A 21,747-nucleotide genomic window follows, 5' to 3' on the forward strand; every position below is an offset into this window, starting at 1 on the left:
CTGCTATGCCTGGGAGAGCAGTAGAAGAGGGCCCAGGTCCTCGGACCCCTGCACCTGCATGGGAGACCCAGAGGAAGCTCCTAGCTCCTGGCTTCGGATTGGCGCAGCTCCGGCTGTTGCAGCCATCTCGGGAGTGAACCATCAAATGGAAGACCTCTCTCTCTCTCTCTGCCTCTTCTCTCTCTGTGAAACTCTTTTAAATAAATAAATAAATCTTAAAAAAAAAAAAAAAAAGAGTGAACCAGGACAATTCAAGAAGCATTTATTGAGCACTTCTGAGGAGGCAGAAATGAGTAGCATGTGGTCCCCTGGCATCAGGGAACTCGGGGTTCAGTGTGGGAGGCAAAAATGGCTCAGCACCAAGCACATGGAAAGGTAAAACAAAGAGCGCGCCATCCTGGATCAGAGAGGGGCATGGGTTCAATCCGGATGCAGCTGACACTGACTGAGCACCTCCTGGGCACCAGGCACTCGACCAGACGCTTCACTTGGTGCATCACCCCCGTGAGTCCCCACATCACCCTGTGCTATCACCCTCACCTTACAAATGAGGAATCTAGGAGAGGCAAGACCTCCCCCAGGGTCACGCAACGAATCTGAAAATGCCAGAGCTAAGGTCTGGACCCGCTGATGTTGTTCTCACTATGGGAGACTACATCTCCCACAGCAAGAAACTTCTTCCTAGCAGAAGGGGAATCTGAACTGGTTTCCTCTCCTGTAATAAGGCACGACGTCGATGCCTGCGTTAGTGGACAGCACAATGCACTTAGCAGAGCACCTGGCAAATAGCAAGTGTTCAGTCAATACAGGCAGCTTGGTCGTCGCCATCATCGTTTCTTCTCTAAAGGATCCAGAATGTAGTGGTCATGGGCCAGAAAGACCTTGTTTGTTGTTGTTTGCTTGGTTTTTGGTTTAAATGGAATTTTTTTAAAGTGCTTTTTTTTCTTTCTGAAAATGGTTTTACCAAACCACAAGGCCCTCCCGCGACCACTTCACAAGTGAGGCTCCTGTTTCTCCAAAGGGCCTTGCCATACCTTTTCTTCCGAAGACACGGTCAGCTTGTCACTGGATATCAAGCTGCACACCTGGTCCAGACTTAGGCTAAGAAACTCTTCCCCCAGCATCACCTCTGGAAAGTGCTGCTCTGTTAAAAAAAAAAAAAAAGAAGAAGTTAAGGAAGCAAAGTTGCAACATTCCCCTGCCCTTCCATGAGCCAGTGCCATGTCCACCTGCAGGATTCAGAATGGAGTCCTGGTGGGTGGGGTGGCCAGGGATGGGCAATACAGAGACAGACGGAGAAAGACAGAGACATCCTGGCTGGAGGCAAACTATTCTTTTAATTCAGCAGTGAAGGCACACACGGACCTGTGTGATCCTCTGTCCTGAACATCAACACAGAGGAAAATGCGGCAAACAGCCGAGGTTTAAGTTTTTCCATTCTCCATGAGATTAGTAATGGCAATGCAGAAAGCCTCTCTGGGACCTGCCTGCTAATTGAATTCATTCCCCCTCAAGGTGCAAGCTGGTGGAGTTGCAGTTAGTGGCCCCTACAGCTCAGCCACACAAAAGTGGTGGGAAGTTCAGTGTGGCTCAAGTCTCTAGGGGTTCTCATGGGAACTCAATAGTAGAAGGTCAGAAGACAGGGACATCCTTTATTGCCCAAAGCAGCCAAGCTGACTATGATAAGTTTCTGGCTCAGAAGGAGGCTCAACTAAGCGGCCATCTAGGAGTCATCGTACCAGGTTAGCCCCACCATCACTGGCAACAGTCTCCAGCAGCCAGGCCTAAGAAGATGTAACACAGGGAAATTTAGAGACAGACAGAGCAAGACAAATAGGCCTGGAGTTGCACAAAGAAAATGCCAGGGATAATTCTTGCCCTGACATTTGCCCAGGCCATCACCCTGCTACTATAGAGTATTATTAGTCATTTCAGAAAGAAGGAATCTTAGGGCCAGCATAGCAGGTTAAGCAGCAAGACCAGCACCCCAAATGAGCACCAATTGAGTCCAGGTTGCTCCACTTCCAATCAGGCTCCCTGCCACCCACATGGGAAATCAAGATGAAGTTTCTGGCTCCTGGATTCTGCTTTGCCCAGATCTGGCAATCGCAGCCATTTGGGGTGTGTGTCTCCCTCTCTGTAACTCTCTTTTTTAAGTAAATACATCTTTAAAAAAGAAAATGAAAAAAATTTAAAGGAAAGAAAAAAAGTGGCCAGCGCCACAGCTCACTAGGCTAATCCTCCACCTGCAGCACCAGCACCCTGGGTTCTAGTCCCAGTTGGGGCACCAGTTCTGTCCCGGTTGCCCCTCTTCCAGTCCAGCTCTCTGCTGTGGCCCGGGAGTGCAGTGGAGGATGGCACAAGTGCTTGGGCCCTGCACCTGCATGGGAGACCAGGAGGAAGCACCTGGCTCCTGGCTTCAGATTGGCGCAGCACGCCGGCCACAGCGGCCACTTGGGGGGGTGAACCAACAGAAAAAGAAAGACCTTTCTCTCTGTCTCTCTCTCACTGTCCACTCTGCCTGTCAAAAAAGAAAAAAGAAAAGAGAGGAGAGGAGAGGAGAGGAGAGGAGAGGAGAGGAGAGGAGAGGAGAGGAGAGGAGAGGAGAGGAGAGGAGAGGAGGAGAGAGAAGGAACCTGGGTTAAAATCCTGGCTTTGCCATTTATGAGTTGTGTCCTAAGGCCAATGGCCACCTCCCTGGACCTCCCTACCTTCTTCTGCACAATGGCCATAACTGCCTGTCTTGCCTCAGTCCCATGTGCTGACGAGAAAGGACCTGTGGAAGGGTTTTGCAAATTCCTCCAGGAGACTCTGCCCAAGGGCTGGCCATTCCCGGTGCAGCAAGCTCCAGGGAACACAAAGCTCACCTCAGACCTTGCTCCTTTCTCAGTTCTCTCGCACCCTCGCGCCCTCCTCCCAGGAGTATCTGCACTCCTTGCCCTCCAGCCTCCTCCCTTCCTTCTTTGGTGGTCCTCTCTAGCCTGGCACCCTCCTGGATAACTACAAAGGGCTATACTCCACTGAGAGCTACCCCTTCTTGGTCTGCTGGCCTTTTCACTGAGATTCAGGGTCCCCCCACTCCCCCAGTACCTGGAAGGCTGCTGATAACACCAAGGCTGCAGCAGCTCAGCTTGTTAAGTCCCTTTTTCACACTTGTCAACTCAAAAATCGAAGAATTTAAGATTTGTCATTTCTTGCAAATATCATTAACTTTTTATATTAAAATAATTTCAGACATAGAGGATTCTCATATAAATTCCCACCTTCATCCAGATTCCCTAGATGATCATATTTTACTCTCAAAAGTCAAGTTATAGGGGCAGTCGCTGGGGTGTAGTAGGTAAAGCTGCCACCTGCAGCACCGGCTTCCCCTATGGGCGCCAGTTCGAGTGCGGGCTGCTCCACTTCTGCCCAGTTCTCTGCTAAAGCTCCTGGGGAAGCAGCAGAAGATGGTCCAAGTCCTTGGGCCCCTGAACCCAAGTGGGGGATTCACAAGAAGCTCCTGGCTCCTGGCTTCAGATTGGCCCAGCTCCAGCCATTGTGCCCGTTTTGGGAGTGAGCCAGTAGATGGAAGATCTCTCTTTCTGCCCTGTAACTTTGCCTTTCAAATAAATAAATATTTTTTAAAAAGTCAAGTTATAAAATATCCTTTCCATCTTCCACTGGACAAAAGGGGTTCATCCTTGCTCCCCATCACTGCCACCAATATAGCTTGTCATCTGGAAACTCAGAAGTTTTTTGTGTAACAAGACAAACCTCAAAGATCCTTTACTAAGCACAGCAAGTGTCAGGAAGGCAGCAGAGTGAGCAGCTGCCCTTTACTTTGCCATATGTCGAAAGCAAAAAGGCTTTAGGCTGTTAGATTCTCAGGAAAGTCTGGAAAATTCAGCCCCAACATCTGTGATGCAGAGCCACATCTGGCCTTCCCATGCTTATCTTTGGTTGACAAAAAACTGCCACTTGGAGGAGGGAAAAGAGTGAAGAGGAAGCAAGAAAAGAAAATAATTCTGTGCTGTGGAAAAAAAAACTGTCTTATAACTCAGAAAGCTAAAAGTAGATGAGCTTGGATTTTGTAAAGGTAGACAACAGAAGTGCAGTAATGCAGTTCACAAACCAGAGATCAAGAGATGAAGCGAGGAGAAATCAAGGCAGGAAGCAGCCAGCCCCTCACATCTTTCCCCTCTCACCCTGTGGAGACTGCAAGATCCAAATCCAGGTCCCTTCTTTCTGAAGTAGGCCCATGTGGAATCTTCCACAGAAATACTCCCAGAGAGCCTGGTGCTGTGGTGTAGTGGGTGAAGTCTCTGCCTGCGACACCGGCATCCCGTATGAGCGCCCATTCCAGTCCTGGCTGCTCCACTTCCAATCCAGCTACCTGCTAACAGCCTGGGAAAGCAGTGGAGGATGGCCCCAGGGCTTGGGTCCCTGTTACCCATGTGGGAGACCAGGAGGAAGCTCCTGGCTCCTGGATTCAGCCTGGTTCAGCCATCGCTGTTGCAGCCTTCTGGGGAGTGAACCAGCAGATGGAAGATTTCTTTCTGTCTCTCAGTCTCTCTCTCTCTCTCTCTCTCTCTCTCTCTCTCTCTCTCTCTCTTTCTGTGTGTGTGTGTGCGTGTGTGTGTGTGTGTGTGTGTGTCTCCCTCTCTCTCTGTAACTCTGATTTCCAAATAAATAAATAAATGTGAAATAAAGAAACAGAGAGAGCGGGAGGGAAGGAGAGAGAGAGAGAAATATAGAAAGATAGATATTCTCCCAGAAAGCACTGTCTGGTGGGAGGGGTGACCAGGAAATTAATGGGCAGTACAGCCTCTGATCCAGGCTGGCACCCAGGGACCCAGGAGGTTTGCAGGAATGAGCAGGAACAGGCAAAGAAGAGGATCAAGGAGTGAAAATGCTCTTTCAGCTGCTGGCAGCCTGTGCAGGCCTGCTTGGAACAAGACTGCTAAAAGGCACACGTGTCTGGACAGCAGTGGGCAAGGCCGTGTTTGCTGGCTGCAGGCGGGGTCTCTGGACCAAAGGGAGAACACAGCTCTTCTTAAAATTGAAGGTGTTTACGCCTAAGAGGAAACTGAACTCTATTTGAGTAAGAAACATGTTGCGTGTACAAAGCAAAAACCGACACAGTGACTCCTGGTGGCAAACCGAACAAAACCAGAATAACCTGGGGAAAACTCACACCCATGAAAACTGGCACTGCTCACGACAAATCCCCAAGCGACCTTCTGGTCAAGGCCACTGGACACGGAATCCCTGTGATGCTGTGCCCCTTGAGGAGTTAAACTAGGGAAAACCAAATTAACTAAAGTGGATTTGCAGGAGGTCAAAGCTCCAGAGCCTCTGCACCATAGTTCCCTTTCTACTAGCAACACTCAAGAAACAATGGGATGGGAAAGACAAGAACAGGACGTCCTGGGTAATTCAGTCTTCCTGGGAAACAGGATCCTCCTGAGACAATGTGGTACCTAAGTCGGCCTTCTTCACATTCCTTCCCAGAGACGACTCCCTCTGCTTCCAGAAGGTACATCCCTAAGAAGCATGCATTTTCAACAATTCGGTCTTTCATATGTTTTGCTGTGCTCTTTACTGTAGTAGAGGAGAACGCAGTGAAGAGCCTTGGTCAAGATAACTGGAGGAGAGGCTGGCGCTGTGGCCCAGCAGGTTAAAGCCCCAGTCTGCAGTGCTGGCATCCCATATGGGCACTGGTTCAAGTGCCGGCTGCTCCAATTCCCATACAGCTCCCAAAAAAGCTGGTGGTCCTGGGAAGGCAGAGGAGGTTGGCCCAAGTCCCTGCACCCATGTGGGAGACCCAGAGCAAGCTCCTGGCTTCGATCAGCTCAGCTCCAGCCATCATGGCCATTTAGGGAGTGAACCAGCAGATGGAAGACCTCACCGTCTCTATCCCTCTTCTTCAAAAATGGTAAAGACAGAGCTGATACCTACAAGGAACCTACTGACTCATAAGAGAGAGAAGAGAAGTCACCAACAACTCCAACCCAGGGCCCATGCTGTGGTACAATGGGTTAAAATGCCACCTACAGCACTGGCATCCCATACCAGAGCACCACTTCTAGTCCCAACTGCTCTACTTCCTTTCCAGATCACCTGGGAAAGCAGTGGAAGATGCTCCAAGCACTTGGGGCCCTTCCACCCACATGGGAGACCTGGAAGAGTTCCAGCTCCTAGTTTTGGCCTGGCCCAGCACTGGCTGATGCTGCACTTGGAGAGTAAACCAGTAGATGGAAGATTTCTGTCTATTTCCCCCCACCCTTGTCACTCCAAATTTCAAATAAATGAAATATATCTTTAAAAACAATACTCTAGGCTGGCACCATGGCTCAATAGGCTAATCCTCCGCCTTGCAGCACTGGCACACCGGGTTCTAGTCCCGGTCGGGGCGCTGGATTCTGTCCTGGTTGCCCCTCTTCCAGGCCAGCTCTCTGCTATGGCCCGGGAGTGCAGTGGAGGATGGCCCAAGTCCTTGGGCCCTGCACCCGCATGGGAGACCAGGAGAAGCACCTGGCTCCTGGCTTCGGATCAACGCGATGTGCCGGCCACAGCACGCCAGCCGCGGCGGCCATTGGAGGGTGAACCAATGGCAAAAAGGAAGACCTTTCTCTCTGTCTCTCTCTCACTGTCCACTCTGCCTATCAAAAAAAAAAAAAAATACTCTAACCCAAAGTTCACAACACTATGACTGGGAAAGGCACTTCAAATGTAAACAAAGCTGGGAAGCCAGAAAATTCAGAGCACTTACAGAGAACAACTAGAGTGATGCCTAACGAAGGCCCAGGCTATGTCTTCATTCATCTGATAAAGGTTTGCTGAGTACTCACTAAACATGGGGATCTGGGCCAGGCTCAAGAAGTGGCAATGAACAGGCAGACCAGGCCACATCTTGGGGGAGAGGCACATGTGCAGGAGGCACAGTATCCTTTAACCAAGGGCTAGCCAGGTGAAACCGAGCTCTCCAATAGCAAACTCCAACTTCTCTAGTCTTTTTGCATCTTTTTCCTTAAAGAGGAGTGGAAAGAGAAAAAGAAGTCAATTAATTAAAGGTTCAGGTTAAGAATCCTAATTAACCAGGCTTTACTGTAAGCAACAAACAGTCTTTAAGTTTCAAATCCTGATAAACGGAACACAATGGTATTTTCCCATCCCTTTGGATGAGAAATTGAGAAGAGAGAGAGGCACCATTTAACTTCCAGCTCTTTCCCCCAGCAAGCAACACACACCCATAACCTCCCAATGAGAAAACTTAGAGGGCCCATTCTCAGGAAATGGTTTACTCTGGGGGCATAATTGGGTCTTTTGAAAGAAGCAAGCATGGCAAAAGTTAATGAATTTCCTAATAGGAGCAGTTTCCATATGTCATGTTTCTTAATCCTCCCAAAAGCTCTGCTAAAGTGCCAACATACCCATTTCACAGATGGAGAAGTAAAAGCTCAGGAAGTCTAACTCATGAGCTTGCATTAATATAACAGTAAGGTTAGAGCCAGGTTTTGAAAATAAGGCTGTCTGATAATAGTAACAACTATTTTCGTAAGTATATAAGTATCTAAGAAAATAAAAAGCAGTCCTGAGAAGGCCCTTTGGGGTAAAATCAAGAAAACCTTAAGAATTCCTCTAAAGGGACTACATACATAAAGACAGAGACAGATAGGATGTGAACCTAAAGAACTTCCTTTAAAAACGTTCTTTTATATATATGCTTTCTTTTCTTATATATATGCTTTCTAGTCATACTCAGGGAACAATAGTAATGTAATCAAAAATGTTTAATTGGGGTAGGGAGAAGGTCTCTGGTTTTTCTATTTTTAAAATGTAAATTATTCTGGGTGAGGGGAGTAGGGGAAGGAAGGGGAGAGAAAGTGTGACACAGATGGGGAAAGGAAAGGGTAGCGCCCATCCACCGATTTACTCAACAAATTATTGCACCTGTCCACCTGGGTCTGGAGCCAATAGCCAGGAACTCAATCCAGGTTCCTCACATGGATGTAGCAACACAATCATATATTCATATATGAACTATTTCTATATGGCCTATATATAGAGAGACAGATGGGTTTATATACATAGTAATCTTTGAGTAGTAGTATTCTAATAATTTTGCAGTCAGTCTTGGGCTCAGCTCTCAGACAGTCCCTGAATTACGATCTTTCCCTAAAATCCCTATCCATCAAGTTAGATGAAGTGATATTCTTCAGTGTTCCCATAACCCCTCAAACAGGGAATAACAATTGTCATAGCAGCAGTCACTTGGGTTTATCCCAAGGGGTCTTTCTTGCCTTCTGGGAGTGGGAGCTGCACGAGGGCAGGGACCAGGTCTGTCATGTTTCAAGCTGAATCCTCAGCGTCCAGCATAATGTCTGTGTATACACGACTCTAAGATTATTATCATAAGTACCTGCCCATTCTTCAGGGCTGCCTAGGACTCAGGCAACCTTCCAAGCCAACCCCTAGTCAATGAAAGCAATCTAAGACTTTGATCTGGTTCATCCAAACTAGAAGCCCAGAACAAAGGCAACTAGTAACCCGTCCGTGACTTCCTTGACCCACAGTGATGACAGGAATCCTGTAAGTCTCAGGGCCAGCAGCCCCAGGAAACAGGTGTGAGTGTCTCTAAACTGAACTGCTGGCCTCAATGCAGGAGAGACGGGTTGACACAGGTGGACAGACAGGCAGAATCAAAACAGATGGGCAAAGGAAAAAAATCTAACAGAACTGCCTTAAATCTCTCTCCTGCCCCGTTGTGCCCTATTTTTGGATGGCAGAGGCAAGGTTTCTTGAATCAATATTTGGCATTCTCTGCCCCAGGGAGAAGGTTCTGCTCCTACAGGGAAGTAACAGACCTACCCTGATCTCTTCCCAGAAGGTAATAGTCACTTAGCCCTCAAACTAAATATCATTACCTCCACCCTCCCCGGAGATGGTAGGAAATAAGTGACTTGCATGTTGATTTAACTCCAGAAATCTATGTAATGTGTCCCTCTCCCTCTCCCTCCCCGCCAGCTCCCTCTCTCCCTCTCCCTCGCCCTCTCTCCGTCTCTCCCCCAGCACACAAAGTGGCAAAGGCTATATGAAAACTCCCCAGTTACCAGAGCTATCCATTCAACAGTGAAGTTCCCTGTTGCCCCAAAAATGGAAGGAACAAGGGAAGTGTCCTAAAATCCCAACAAAGAAAAGAGCTAGCCACAGAAACTATGAGGCTGCACCGCTGCTTCATCTGTCACCTCCAAGGGAAAAGCAGGAGATCGAGAGCAGCCAGGATGGAGACAACCACCACGGGCAGATGGCCTGCACTGGCCCGGGCATGTGGGAAAACAAGCAGGCAAGCTGGCAGCGCAGCACAGCCCTCGGGAGTCGGGCAGCTCCACTGCAGATCTTCACGCTGTCACTTTCAAGCTGTGTGATGGTGGGCAAGTTACTAACCCTCCCCGACTCCCCATTTCTTCACCTATAAATTCAGGAACCAATAACTACCTCTTGCAGTTAGTTGACCTAATGAGGCAATGCCTGTGAAGTGTGTGGCAGAAACTAGGCACCTCACAAGTGCTCAAAACTGGTAGAAATCCCCACCATTATCATGACTGTTATCTTGGTCATCATCATTACTTCTTGATGCCAAGTTGGGAGTGGTGATTTTCGCTGAATCAGGGGTTCATTTTTCTTAAATGCTTTGACAAATTTTTTTGCTGCTGTTAATTTAATTACTTCATCCATAATCTGAAAAGATTCAACCCATCAGAAAAAAGGCTGTTTTTTCTCCATGAGCACGTGAAATCTGATGGCTTTTCCATCCCGTGGCTGGAGGGTTTCAGCTGAGCTTTGGCAGACTGATGTAAACAACATGTCCAAAGAATTTTAATTGCCATTTCATTAATGAGGTCCCATTAACATCCCTCCCAGCCAGCCCCACTGATGGCCCAGTGTATGGCCATCCAATTAGCAAACAACAAAGTCCCCACAAACCTGCACCCTGGACTCTGGGGTTAAAGATTAAGCTTTCCCTGAAATCAATAACAATGAGGTCTAAGAAACAGGCTGTGCAAAACACAGCTACCAGACAGCCAGGAGGACTGTGATACCACCAGCAGGGGGCAGCATCCTGGAAGGTCAGCTTCTAAATGAGGAGCCCACCCTCCTCCACCAAGAAAAACACGATCACAGCAAAACTCTGGGGCATCACCCCGAGAAGGACACTGGATCCAAAGGAAGCTGTAGGGAAATGGATCCAAAGGAAGCAAGAGGGACTGCCGCCCCCGCAGGAAGAGACAGGGCCATTCCAAACAGGAAACACAGAGGCAGCTGGATGAAGAGAAGGAATCCTCCAGTCCCACGAAGCTCGGCTTTCACCAGAAAGGCTGAGGCCTATCAGAAGGCAACTGCTAACCTTAAAACTGAAGTTGCATTTTCTTAGACAGCAGTTGGCACTCCCTATTAGCATTTCTGTAAGCAAACACTCTTGGAACCAATAATTGGGCTACCAGGATCGTACCCTATCGGTATACGAGCAAGTATACTCCAAAATATTATCCATGAGAAGTCTCACTGAAGCATTTTATGTAAAAGAAAAAACTGGGACCATCAATACCCATCAATAGAGATCTAGTTAAATAAATTACACTTCATCCATACGATGCAGCAGATATAAAGGGTAAGATACAATCACCCAAAAGGATCTGGACAGAATACCAAGATTTTGTATTAAGACAAACAAAAGTGCAAAAAACACAGAATGTTTCTATTTGTGTAAGTTAAAAAGCATAATACATAAATTCTATAGGGACACGCAAGTACCAAGTCACCCCCAACCCCTTCAGTAAAATGGTCTGGGAAATTGCCTTAGCATTTTATATTTTTGTGTATTGTTTGTATATTTTCTTATAAGTTGTTTTCATTAAATAGAGTCTCTACATTTTTAAAACAATGGTAAGGGGCCGGCCGGCACTGTGGCGCAGTGAATTAAAGCCAAGTCCTGCAGTGCTGCCATCCCATATGGGTGTCAGTTTGAGTCCCAGCTGCTCCACTTCCTGCACCCACCCAGGAGGTCCAGAAGAAGCTTCTGGCTCCTGGCTTTGAATTGGCTCAGCTCCAATCACTGTGGCCATTTGGGGAGTGAACCAACAGATAGAAGACTGATCTCTCTCTCTCTCTCTCTCTCGGGTCTTTACCTGTCACTGTAACGCTGTCTTTCAAATAAATAAATCTTTTTTTAAATGGTACAGAAAAGTATTTCCTGACATGGAACAATATTCAAAGCTGGAAAAAACACAGGCAAAATGAAAAAGACCTGCAAGGACAGGTGCTGCCTGTGGCTCTCTCTAGGTAAGGACCAGGGTGCTTTTCATGTTCTCTCTGCCTGTCTGCTTTCTCTGATGGTCATGGATGGGTTCTGTATTCAAATATCAATAATAACAGCAATAAAAATAGTCACATAAAAATAAAGCATTTATTAGAAAAAGAAAAGAGAGAGAATTCAGAGGCAAAGTAGAGTCTCACTGGCTAGACATGGGGAGGGCCAGGAAGCAGCACAGGACACGCCTGCCTGTTTTCTGGATAAAGAGAAACCAAAACCAGAAGTCCTAGAAATGGTCTTCCTCCCCCAAGAACACGTGGTAGTGGTGACCCAAGAATTCCTGTCCTCCAGCCTGCACCCCGCTCTGAGGCTTTCTCACCAAGACGACAAGGCTGGCAGAGAGGCTTCAGAGCGTGAACTGGTGGGACACACTTCTGTGGGACACACTCCTGCCTGTCCCTGTGAACCCCAAGCCATCCTGGAAACAGGGCAGGATGTCCTACCAGCATCAAAAATAGGAAACACAGGCTCAGGGTCACTGAGCACCGAGTGTCAACTGGAATGATCCTTAGCCCTGGTCTGGAAGGTCTCCTTGCAGTTTGTCAGCTTAAAACATGGCAAAGGCTCAGAGGCAAGCCTGCGACCACAAGGACCAACAATGTCCCTGGTGTGCAATCCCTGTGGGTACCCATACTCCTCCACTTGGCAGGTCTGTCTCAAGACACAGGGATGGCAGAGAGCACCAGGCTCCATCTGAAGCTATGGTTTGAGAACAAAGAAAAAGGCAGGCCCATGTCAATGCACAAGAGTAAGCAGAAATCATTTTCTAACTCCTGTAAATGTTGCAAAAGCTTCCAACTTCCTTCCCTTTACCTCTTCTAACATCTTATCATTTTGGTCTGATCAATGCCCACATTCTTTATCATACCATTTAAAAAAATATGACCTCCCTTCTGGGTGTGGCTGGGGCTGCAAAGAAAGGGATCCACGAGATGATCACAGGCTCTCTCCAGAGGCCTGACAACAGGGAGGAGGCTCTCAGCCTGCAGGGAAGCAGGAGGGCTCACTTGTGCCTTGAGGGACCAGGCTCCACGTGTTTGGGAGGGAGACACCCCACAGGAAAGAGAAGACGACACTCAAACTGTACTTCCCCCCTGAGATGACTGCACCCTCTGTGTCTAGCCGACAGCTGAATCTGTCCACACTCTCTAGTTGTTGGGATTGGGTGACTACATGGCACAGACTTCCAAGCTCACAGTTCCAATGGAAAATGCCAGCTCTAGCCTCCTGCACTCCTCGGCTACTGACTCACAGGGGGCGGTCTCATGTCCACACTAGGCCTGGAAGCTGCTGAATGTAGTGGTTATAGTGCTGGCACTGAAGTCAGCTCTGTCTGGTTTGAATCCTGTTTCTGTCCCTACTGGCTACATGGTCTCAACAAATTATTATATAATCCTGTGCCTCGGTTTCCTCAATTTTTGTATGCATTAAATGAAACAATGCCTACAAAATGCTTAGCATAGAATGTGACCCAAAGTAAGAGTGCAATAAATGCTAGCCAAAGATAGGTAAGTGCATGCACATCCGGTGCACTCACACCCACAGCACTGACAGAACCCAGTAACTATGACAGCATCAGGACCAGGGAGGACCAAGAAGATGGATGCTTTCTCACCTCCACCCTATTCTCCCACAGATGAGTCTCATAAGCAGACAGTGAAAGGGGCAAAGGGAGAAAGTGGGGGAAAAGCCAGATCAGAAGACCAGGAGGGGCTGGCACTGTGGCATACCTGGTAAAGCCACAGCCTGCTATGCCAGCATCCATATAGGCAGCTTGAGTCCTGGCTGCTCCTCTTCCCATCCAGCTCCCTGCTAATGGCCTGGAAAAGGCAGCAGAAGATGGCCCAAGTGCTACCCACATAAGAGACCTAGAAGAAGCTCCTGGTTGCAGCCATCTGGGGAGTGAACCAGCAGATGGAAGATTCATATTCATTCTCATTCTCATTCTCATTCTCTCTCTCTCTCTCTCTCTCTCTCTCTCTCTCTCTCTCTCTCACACACACACACACACACACACACACACACGTTCAAATAAATAAATAAATATTTTAAAAAGAAAAAAGAGACTAGGAGCTCTTATCAAAGATGGGGTCTCAGTACATGCCCAAACCTGGGATGACTGTGTCCACGAACCACAAAAGCATGCAGTGTGTGTTATATGTGCACACATATAGGGGAAAGGACAGGAAGAAGGAGGCAGAGATCCCTGGCATCTTAGTACCCTCTCTTTCCCTCTGCCTCAGTAAAGGTTTGTAACAAGAACTTGCACCAACAAACGCTTGCCTTGGCCAAGCTCTTAGCTCTGGCTCAAGCGAAGCCTGAGCACAGCCCCAAAACACTTGCCTCTATTTGATTCAGAATTGGGCTACCACGGAATGTCCTTTTTTAAAAAAATTTTTAAAAACTATCAACAGGACCATCCTAACAACTAGCTCTCTATGTGTCCTCAGAAACAAACTCCAGGGAAAAATGAGTCTGTCAGGTTCCTGGGGTCTGGGGCTTGATCAGAAAACAAAAGGATGTCAAAAAACACAACAAATGTTTGCCGCCTTGTGGACCAAGGGGCTTAACGCAGCATGGGGAGCTGGCAGGTGGGCAGCCAGCAGGTCCTCGGCTAATTTCTAGACACTGGGTAGGCAAGACCACATAGAACAGAACAGCAGCTGCGATGGTGTCTGTTTGGGCAGGGGAAGAATCAAGTGCTTTATTCCAAGGGAAGGAGGTGGCCATGACTGAATCTATCAATCAAAATACCCAGACCTGTTTCCTGGGCCACTCGTGATCTTCCCTCAACCTGAAATAAAAGGCAGTGGAGAATTCTGTGCAGGCAAACATGGCAAACTGGTTATTCACATTCATCTCTACTCCCTCTCAAAACCCCATTAAAATGACAGGACTACAAGCTCTAGGGAGGAGAATGTCTCCAAGAAAAACAAAATGGAATCAATAGATCATCTGATGTATTAGAAAGGACTGTTGAGTTGTATCTGCCTGACAAGAATTAATGATAAGAGCATACACTATGCAAACAAAAAGGCAATTATCAATTGCCTTTCTGATTTTAAAAATGTGATAAAGAACTAAGTATAGGGGCCGGCACCATGGCGCAGTAGGCTAATCCTCCACCTGCAGTGCCAGCCTTCCATATGGGGGCTGGTTCTAATCCCAGCTGTGTCTCTTCTAATCCAGCTCTCTGCTATGGCTTGGGAAAGCAGCGGAAGAGGGCCCAAGTCCTTGGGCCCCTGCACCCACGTGGGAGACCTGGAAGAAGCTCCTGGCTCCTGGCAGAGCTCCAGCCGTTGTGGCCATTTGGGGAGCGAACCACGGAAGGAAGACCTTTTTCTCTCTCTCTCTCCCTCTCATTGTCTGTAACTCTACCTCTCAAATAATTATATAAATAAATAAAGCTTAAAAAAAGAACAGGACAAAGTATAATAACTGACTTAGCTCAGCTGTGGGAGTAATAATAGAATTATGTGTGTAATAGCGGGAAGTCTGAAAGCTCAATCTTAACTCTTCTACAGCAGCCGCCGACAGTGTCTAAGACTACTAAAAAACAGCAGTAAACACACATTATTTAGAAAAAAATGAAGGCAAATAGCAGTGAAATAGCTTTTAGCTAAAACAGAACATGCCTGCTGAGGAAGGTGTTGAGGTACAGTGGGTAAAGCCACAGCTTGGGACACTCACATCCCATATCAAAGTGACAGTTTGAGTCTCAGCTACTCCATTTCTGATCCAGCTGCCTGCTAATGAGCCTGGGAAGTAGCAAATCATGTCTTGGGTACCTGAGTTACTGCCAGCCACACAAGAGACCTGGATGGAGTTTCTAGCTCCTGGCTTTGGCCTGGCCCAGTCCTAGCTCTTGCAGTATTTGGAGAGTGAACCAGTGAGTGGAAGATTCTCTCTCTCTCTCTCTCTCTCTCTCTCTCTCTCACATGCACACACATACACACAAACACACACACACATAAATTTAAAAAATCTTTAGAAGAAAAAAGAGGGGCCGGTGTTGTGGCACAGTGGGTTAAGCCATGGCTACGTGGTGGCCTGCATAAGTGTCAGTTCAAGTGTCAGCTCAAGTCCTGGCTGCTCCTCTTCTAATTCTGCTCCCTGATAATCTGCCTGAAAAAACAGTGGAATATGGCCCAAGTACTTAGGCCCCTGCCACCCATGTGGGAAACCTAGGAAGAATCCTTGGTTCTACCTGGCCCAGATCTAGCTGTTGTGGCTACTGGAAAATGAATCTCTCTCTCTCTCTCTCTCTCTCCCCTTTTCCCTATGCCCACTCTGTTGTAATACCTTTCTTTCTTAAAATATTTATTTATTTATTTGAAGGTCTGAGGTACAGAGGCAGAGAGAGAGAGAGAGTGAGAGAGGTCTTCCAAATGGCTGCAATGGCCAGAGCTAGGCCAATCTGAAACCAGGAGCCAGGAGCTTCTTCTGGGTCTGTCACGCAGGTGCAGGGACCCAAGGACTTGGGCCATCTTCCACTGCTTTCCCAGGCCACACCAGAGAGCTGGATCAGATGTGGAGCAGCCAGGTCTTGAACCAGCTCCCATATGGGATGCTGGCAATGCAAGTGGCAGTTTTACCTGCTACGGCACAGAGCTGGCCCCACAATGCCTTTCAAAACAAACAAATTACATAAGTCTTTTTTTAAAAAATAAGTAAAAACAAAAAGAACCTGAATTTTAATTTTTTTAAAAAATATCTACTTATTTATCTGAAAGTCAAGAGTTACACAGAAAGAGGAAGGGACAGAGAGAGACAGATCTTCCATCTGCTGGTTCACTCCCCAAATGGCTGAAAATGGGGCTGGGCCAGGCTGAAGCCAGGAGTCATAAGCTTCCTCCACATCTCCCTCGTGGGTGCAGGGCCCAAACACTTGGGGCGCCATCCACTGCTTTCCAAGGCGCGTAAGCAGGGAGCTGGACTGGAAGCAGAGCAGCCAGGTCTCGAAGCGGCATCCATACCAGATGCCTGCACTGCAGGTGGTGGTCTTACCCACTATGCTACAAAGCCAGCCCCAGCATTTCAATTCTTTAACTATTGAAAATGGGAAGTCCTCGAGATCAAGGCCTGGTATAAATGGAAGAGCAAGGGGTTCTCATCATCATTCTAAGCTGCCCAGTAATGTTTGTTTAAAAACTGTGTTCACAGAACATTTTGAAGAAAATAAAAATTCACTTAAGCAACAACAAAACAAGATTTCCTTCAAAAGCTAGCTCAATTTACTGCCCCTAAGACTTTTCAGATCTCTTTCTCCTACACTTGTGAAAACTGCTGTCTGTACCATCCATCTGCCAATTAACCACTCGGCAGTGAGCTAAACTCTTCAACTGTTAATCGTGTCTCCTGTGTGTCTTGTGTCCCTCACTAAATCACAGCAGCTTCACAGGAGAGCCCACTTCTCATGATCCTCGAGGAGTCCAGAGTAGACCAGATGACTAAATCCCAGGCTCCAAGGAAGTGCAACAGCTGGGTCCCCCATTACCTGCATAGGCATTGGCCTGCTGCAGAAGGTCAGTGCAGGTGTGCACATCTGCAAATGCACGAATGCCCAGGCAGTTGGTGGGATGCAGCTGAGACTGCAGGAAGTCACAGCAGTTCTGACGAACGTCCATGAGCTGCAGCAAACTGGCTGCTGGGAGCAGCACCTGCAAGGGAAGGTGACAGTCTGAGACCTGGGATCCCTCCAGCCGAGCCTCCTTCCCCATAAGGCACTGCTTCAGCCCTATCAGCCCCACCAACTTCGCGTGGCTCCCCTACTGCCTGCCCACTAAGTCCACACTTTCCAGCCTGCGTTCCAGCCTTGTTTCCTGCTTCTTTCCACTCGACGGACCCTGAACACCAGTGGATTCTCTGTATCCCTACAGCCCACAGCAGTCTGCCCAGGCTTTGTTAACATACAGATTCTGATTCAGTAGCTCTAGGGTGGGGCCAGAGAGCCTGAATTTCTCATGAGAACCAGATGATGCCTGCAGCACTGAACAAAGACCAGAGCCCTACAGCTCCAGTTGTCGCTGGAATCACCTGGAGAGAGTTCAAAATCCGGATGCCTGGGTCTTGCCTCCAAAGACTCTAACTTACTGACAAGGGGTGTGGCCTGGGCACTGAGAGGCTTTTAATGCCCCCAAGTGTGAGAAATACTGCCCTACAGCCTTTATTATATGGTCTGTCCTCACTCAGAAAGGTACCTACTGAGTTGTTCACTAGCCTGTTCACCACTTCATTGTGTCTACCATCAGGCACTGGTCTAGCTCTGGGATTCCCTGGTAAGCAAGACAAACCAGATCCTGCTCTTACCAGGGTTTTGGTCTACAGGAGACTCACCCCCCAGTCCCTCGGGACTCATGCAATCACACTGTGCTCTCCCATCCCAAAGACAAAAAGTAAAGAACACCTCTGGGTACAGCTTCTGAGAAGGGAGAGCTGGGTTTTCTTGCAGAAGGTCACAGGACGCATGAGTATTTATAATGTATCCTGGAAGACAGAACCTGTCCTTGCTCAGCTGTATGTGCATGTGTTTTTCCTAAGAGCTGGGGCAGACTGGCTGGAGCAGGCCAGCTGGGTGCTCAAACTGCCAACCCCTGTCGAATTTCCCCAGGACTTTCCCACAGCTGCTGATCAAAAGTACAGGCTGGAAGGCCAAGGTGCCATCCCACTCCAGCTCTGCTGTTCCTCCCCACTGTGGAAGAGACAGGTCGTCTGAGAATGATCTTCCAAACAGAATTTTAGAATAAAATCGCAGAGCAGGACAGCTCAATTTCAGGCTCCTTCGCTTGGGAACCCCATCATCCATGTACCCAAAACAATCCCCTTGTCCCAGGCCTTTGCTTTCAGCTGCTCCCCTGGCCCTGGGCCCGCCTCCAGCTGTTCCCACCCACAGGGGCTTGCCCAGGAAGACACAGGCTATGGATGCATTTGTTTTCTTGTTTCAGGGTGCTATAAAAGTCTTTATTTTTTTTCACATGATTTAAACTCTGCACCCTTGCCTTCTCCCAAAAGGGAGAAGAGCTGTGACTCTTATCACCTCTATGTGCTCAGGCCAAAAATTCTGTCCCACTGTTCATCCTTGGGTCTTGTCCCTCCACAAGGGCACCAATTTGTCCAGGACTCAGAGGCTTCACAGGACTTCTAGTGCTAAAACTGGCACAGGTGTCATCCTTTTCCTTATCCCCACCCACCTGAAGTAGCCACCGAGACGTCTACTCTCAGTGGCCATACTCCTGAGCTAAATGCCCACTCTCAACTAGGAAAGCATTTCCTTTCTACACGCTTCCACTTCTGGCTCATGACAGCTGGGTTTGCGAAAATGTGTTCCTCTTCTGTTCCCTCCACCCTCTCCTCTCTTCCACTTTCCTGTGGCCCCAGCAGGACAGCAGTAAATCTAACACCATGTCCCCGGTGCTTTCTGAATCACTGGTTCATTTCTGAGAAAGAGAAAGATAAAAATCACCCTCTCCTGAGAGCCTCAGACCATAAGTGAATAGACTGCCGGGATCCAAATCTAAACACCTGAGCTCCATCCACACTAGGCAGCCACCCTGTTCACTAAGCAGCCATAAATGGAAACTCAATTAACCTGCGAGCTTGCTTGACATGGTCAAAAACAGATTCCAGAACCAGATTAGTCTGTGCCTGCTAGTTAGGTGGCGATCCATTAACCATTCTCGCTGAATATACACCAGGAATGGAAAGCTCTGCTCCTAGTCCCCAAATGACCTCCCTGGCACTCCACTGAACAGTACCAGCTACAAAACCTAGCATTAAGGCCGCAGGTTGACCAAGCATCCTGACTGGCCTGCGACTTGGCCAGTTTTAGCACTGAAAGTCTACACCCCATGACACCTCTCCGTTCTGGGCGAAGTGGGACATTTGTTTGCTCTAAGAGTAACCTCTAACCTGTAACCCTAACAAAGCCAGGGGACAGGAAATCGTCAAACGTTTTCCAACACACACCCTACTCAGAGACGTGGCAAACCTCTGATGGCAGCCTCCTATCACCCACAGGAGGGTTTCTGCAGGACCAGTCTGCCACCCCCCCCCCCGCCCCCGCAGTTCCCAACAAGCTCTTACAAGACCTAGCCACTCACACCCACTCCCTCCCACTTTGCTTCTTCCCCAGGAAGACAGCAACACAATTTGGTGCTTAAATTCCCAAGCTCATGACAACCAGCCAGAGAAATGCAATAATAAATGTTTCCTGAACATGCTCCTTAGGTTACACTTTCAGTTTTTAAAACCTCCCTGGACAGAGCTACCCACAACTTCCCTACTGGTCACAAAACTTACTTCAGGCAAAAAATATTAGGCTTTGCTTGCACCTCTCCACATACCACCCCCTCTAACCTGTTGGGGTCTCTCCAGCCCCAAAGCATTATCAAACCGACCTCCTGAAATGAACTGGGCTGTGGCTCCTCTAACTGCTCTTTCTCTCTCTTTGATCTCACACTGAGATTAGCTCCGAGTCAAAGAATCTTTTCTTTCCTGTGTTTGCTTCATACAAAAGGCTGTGAAGGAAAGTCAGGGGAATCAGGATGCTCAGGGGGAAGATCTAGGGGCTGCAAGATAGAAAGTGTGCTTCAAAAGTTTATAGAAAATGAAATCAAAAGTTCATTTTAGTGCAAAAGAAACGTGAAATCCATCCCCAGCCTTTTTCAAATTACATATTTTCAGTAAACTTTTTGACGACTCCCATGCAATTGGATGTCAAAAATTTTTGCACCAAAATACATTTTTCTTTTAATTCATTTTCTATGAAGATGTTGAAGTATCTTCATAGATCACTGCTCAAATTCCAGGTCTCAGAGATCAACTGGCAACCGGTCCAGTGGTGTTCTGGGGTCTAGACACAGGACAAAACAAATCCCCAGAGACTCCAAAGAGAAGAGCAGCACAGCCATGAGGTGACTGTCTTCAGTTCCCTCTGTGGCATAAACATGGCTTTGAGGGGATTTCCTCTTCCCTTGGCTGAAACTACTCCCGCAAGCATCAGTGGTAACGAGGCTATCAGCAAGAGGAAAGCTCAGGTGCTCAGCTTTCAGACAAGACTGTCCTGATGGAATCACCAGGGCAGTACTGCCTGGTCCCTCGAGGAAGCAGCCCGGGCCAGAGAAGCAGCCCTCAGCTGGAAGCATGCTTCAGGATGGATGATTATTCCACAGGCTTCCCGTTTGCCTTTCACCACCTCAGCACCACAGTTGCTGGGAAACCGGCCCTGGAATGGCCCTTCCATAGAGTCCTAGGTATCTCCATCGGCTCGCAAGCCGCCTACCCTCCATTCTTCACGTGCAGGCCCCCTTTTTGTTTTTTCTCTCCCTGGGATAACATGAAAACACAGCAGAGGATATCCCGTCGCAGAGTTTGTTTCCTCTCGCAAAAACAAAAGGAAATGCCCTGCCTCGGAAAGCACCTACTGCTGGTGCTCCAGAGAGCAGGGCCAGGCACAGGCGGAGGCACCAGCCACGGGCCAGGTGACGGGGCCACCAGGGCCTCGGCCTCGGCCACACCGTGGGTCTGACACAGAAACGGTGCTGAGGAAAAGAAGCAAGCAAGCAGGGAGAGAAGGATGTCGATGAACACGAAAGCTGGAAGGGCACTGTCGTCTTGACATCTGACTTGGGCACTCACCACCCACGTGACAGGGTCCAAGGGCTTCACCTCCCTCTGTGCCTCTGTCTCTGCCACAGCACAGGGAGGCTAGCAGTGGCACTGCTGTAAAGACTCCCAGGGAGGACCCCCTGGGATACGACCTTGAAGGCAGTGAGCGCTGGCTTGGTGGAAAGAGAAGGCTCAGCGAAGTCTGTTGTCACTCTTGTTAATCACTGTCAGCTGAACTTGAGGTTCTGATCATATCACTGAATGACAGGCTAGCATCCACCACAGCCTCAGGGCTCAGCGAGGCGGGAGAGCGCCACCACCCTCCTGCCTCAGCTGTGAAAGGGATCACAACAGCGCATTCTGTGAGGGCGCCAATGAAATGATGCGTGCGAAGCGAGGACTGCTGTTACCTGCACCGTGCAAGGGCAACTCAGGGTCTCTCCAAGGTACGCATAGCTGGGAAGAGATGGAGTGTCTAGCTCTCACGGCCATTTAAACTGAGCCTGAGCCCCACATCTGACTCTAGGAGAACCCCAGTGCCTTCTTGCTCATCTCTTTTGTGCCCCAAATCCTCAGCAAATACTGTCTCCCAGACAACTCGTGGGCAACCACCTCAGCAGATACGTAACAATAGAAAAATCTACATTTTGATACAAACTCACTTCTTCTCAACCTTTTGTGTTTTGCTTTCCCTCAGATTCATGTCCCAACCTAACCACAATATTCTGTTGCTTCATTTTGTTAAATGTGTTTATTTACTTGAGATACAGAGAGACAGCACTCTC

The 21,747-nt window shown here is 48.2% G+C and overlaps 1 protein-coding gene across 27 annotated transcripts in view; it reads right to left on the reverse strand.

Moving 5' to 3' along the window:
* Nucleotides 1-21,747, reverse strand: part of KLHL3 (kelch like family member 3) — a 317,329-nt gene that overhangs the window by 49,805 nt on the left and 245,777 nt on the right. For all 27 annotated transcript variants that reach the window (XR_011389740.1, XM_070076153.1, XM_070076145.1 and 24 more), the window contains 2 exons: nt 16,854-17,016; nt 1,035-1,144 (listed from right to left, as the gene is read on the reverse strand). Coding sequence is in view for 26 of the 27 variants with exons in the window: in XM_070076153.1 (XP_069932254.1) it covers nt 1,035-1,144; nt 16,854-17,016 (273 nt within the window). In the remaining variant the exon portion in view is untranslated. The remainder of the gene's footprint in view (nt 1-1,034; nt 1,145-16,853; nt 17,017-21,747) is intronic.

Source organism: Oryctolagus cuniculus, chromosome 6 (assembly GCF_964237555.1).
Source record: "Oryctolagus cuniculus chromosome 6, mOryCun1.1, whole genome shotgun sequence".
NCBI classification, from domain to species: Eukaryota; Metazoa; Chordata; class Mammalia; order Lagomorpha; family Leporidae; genus Oryctolagus; species Oryctolagus cuniculus.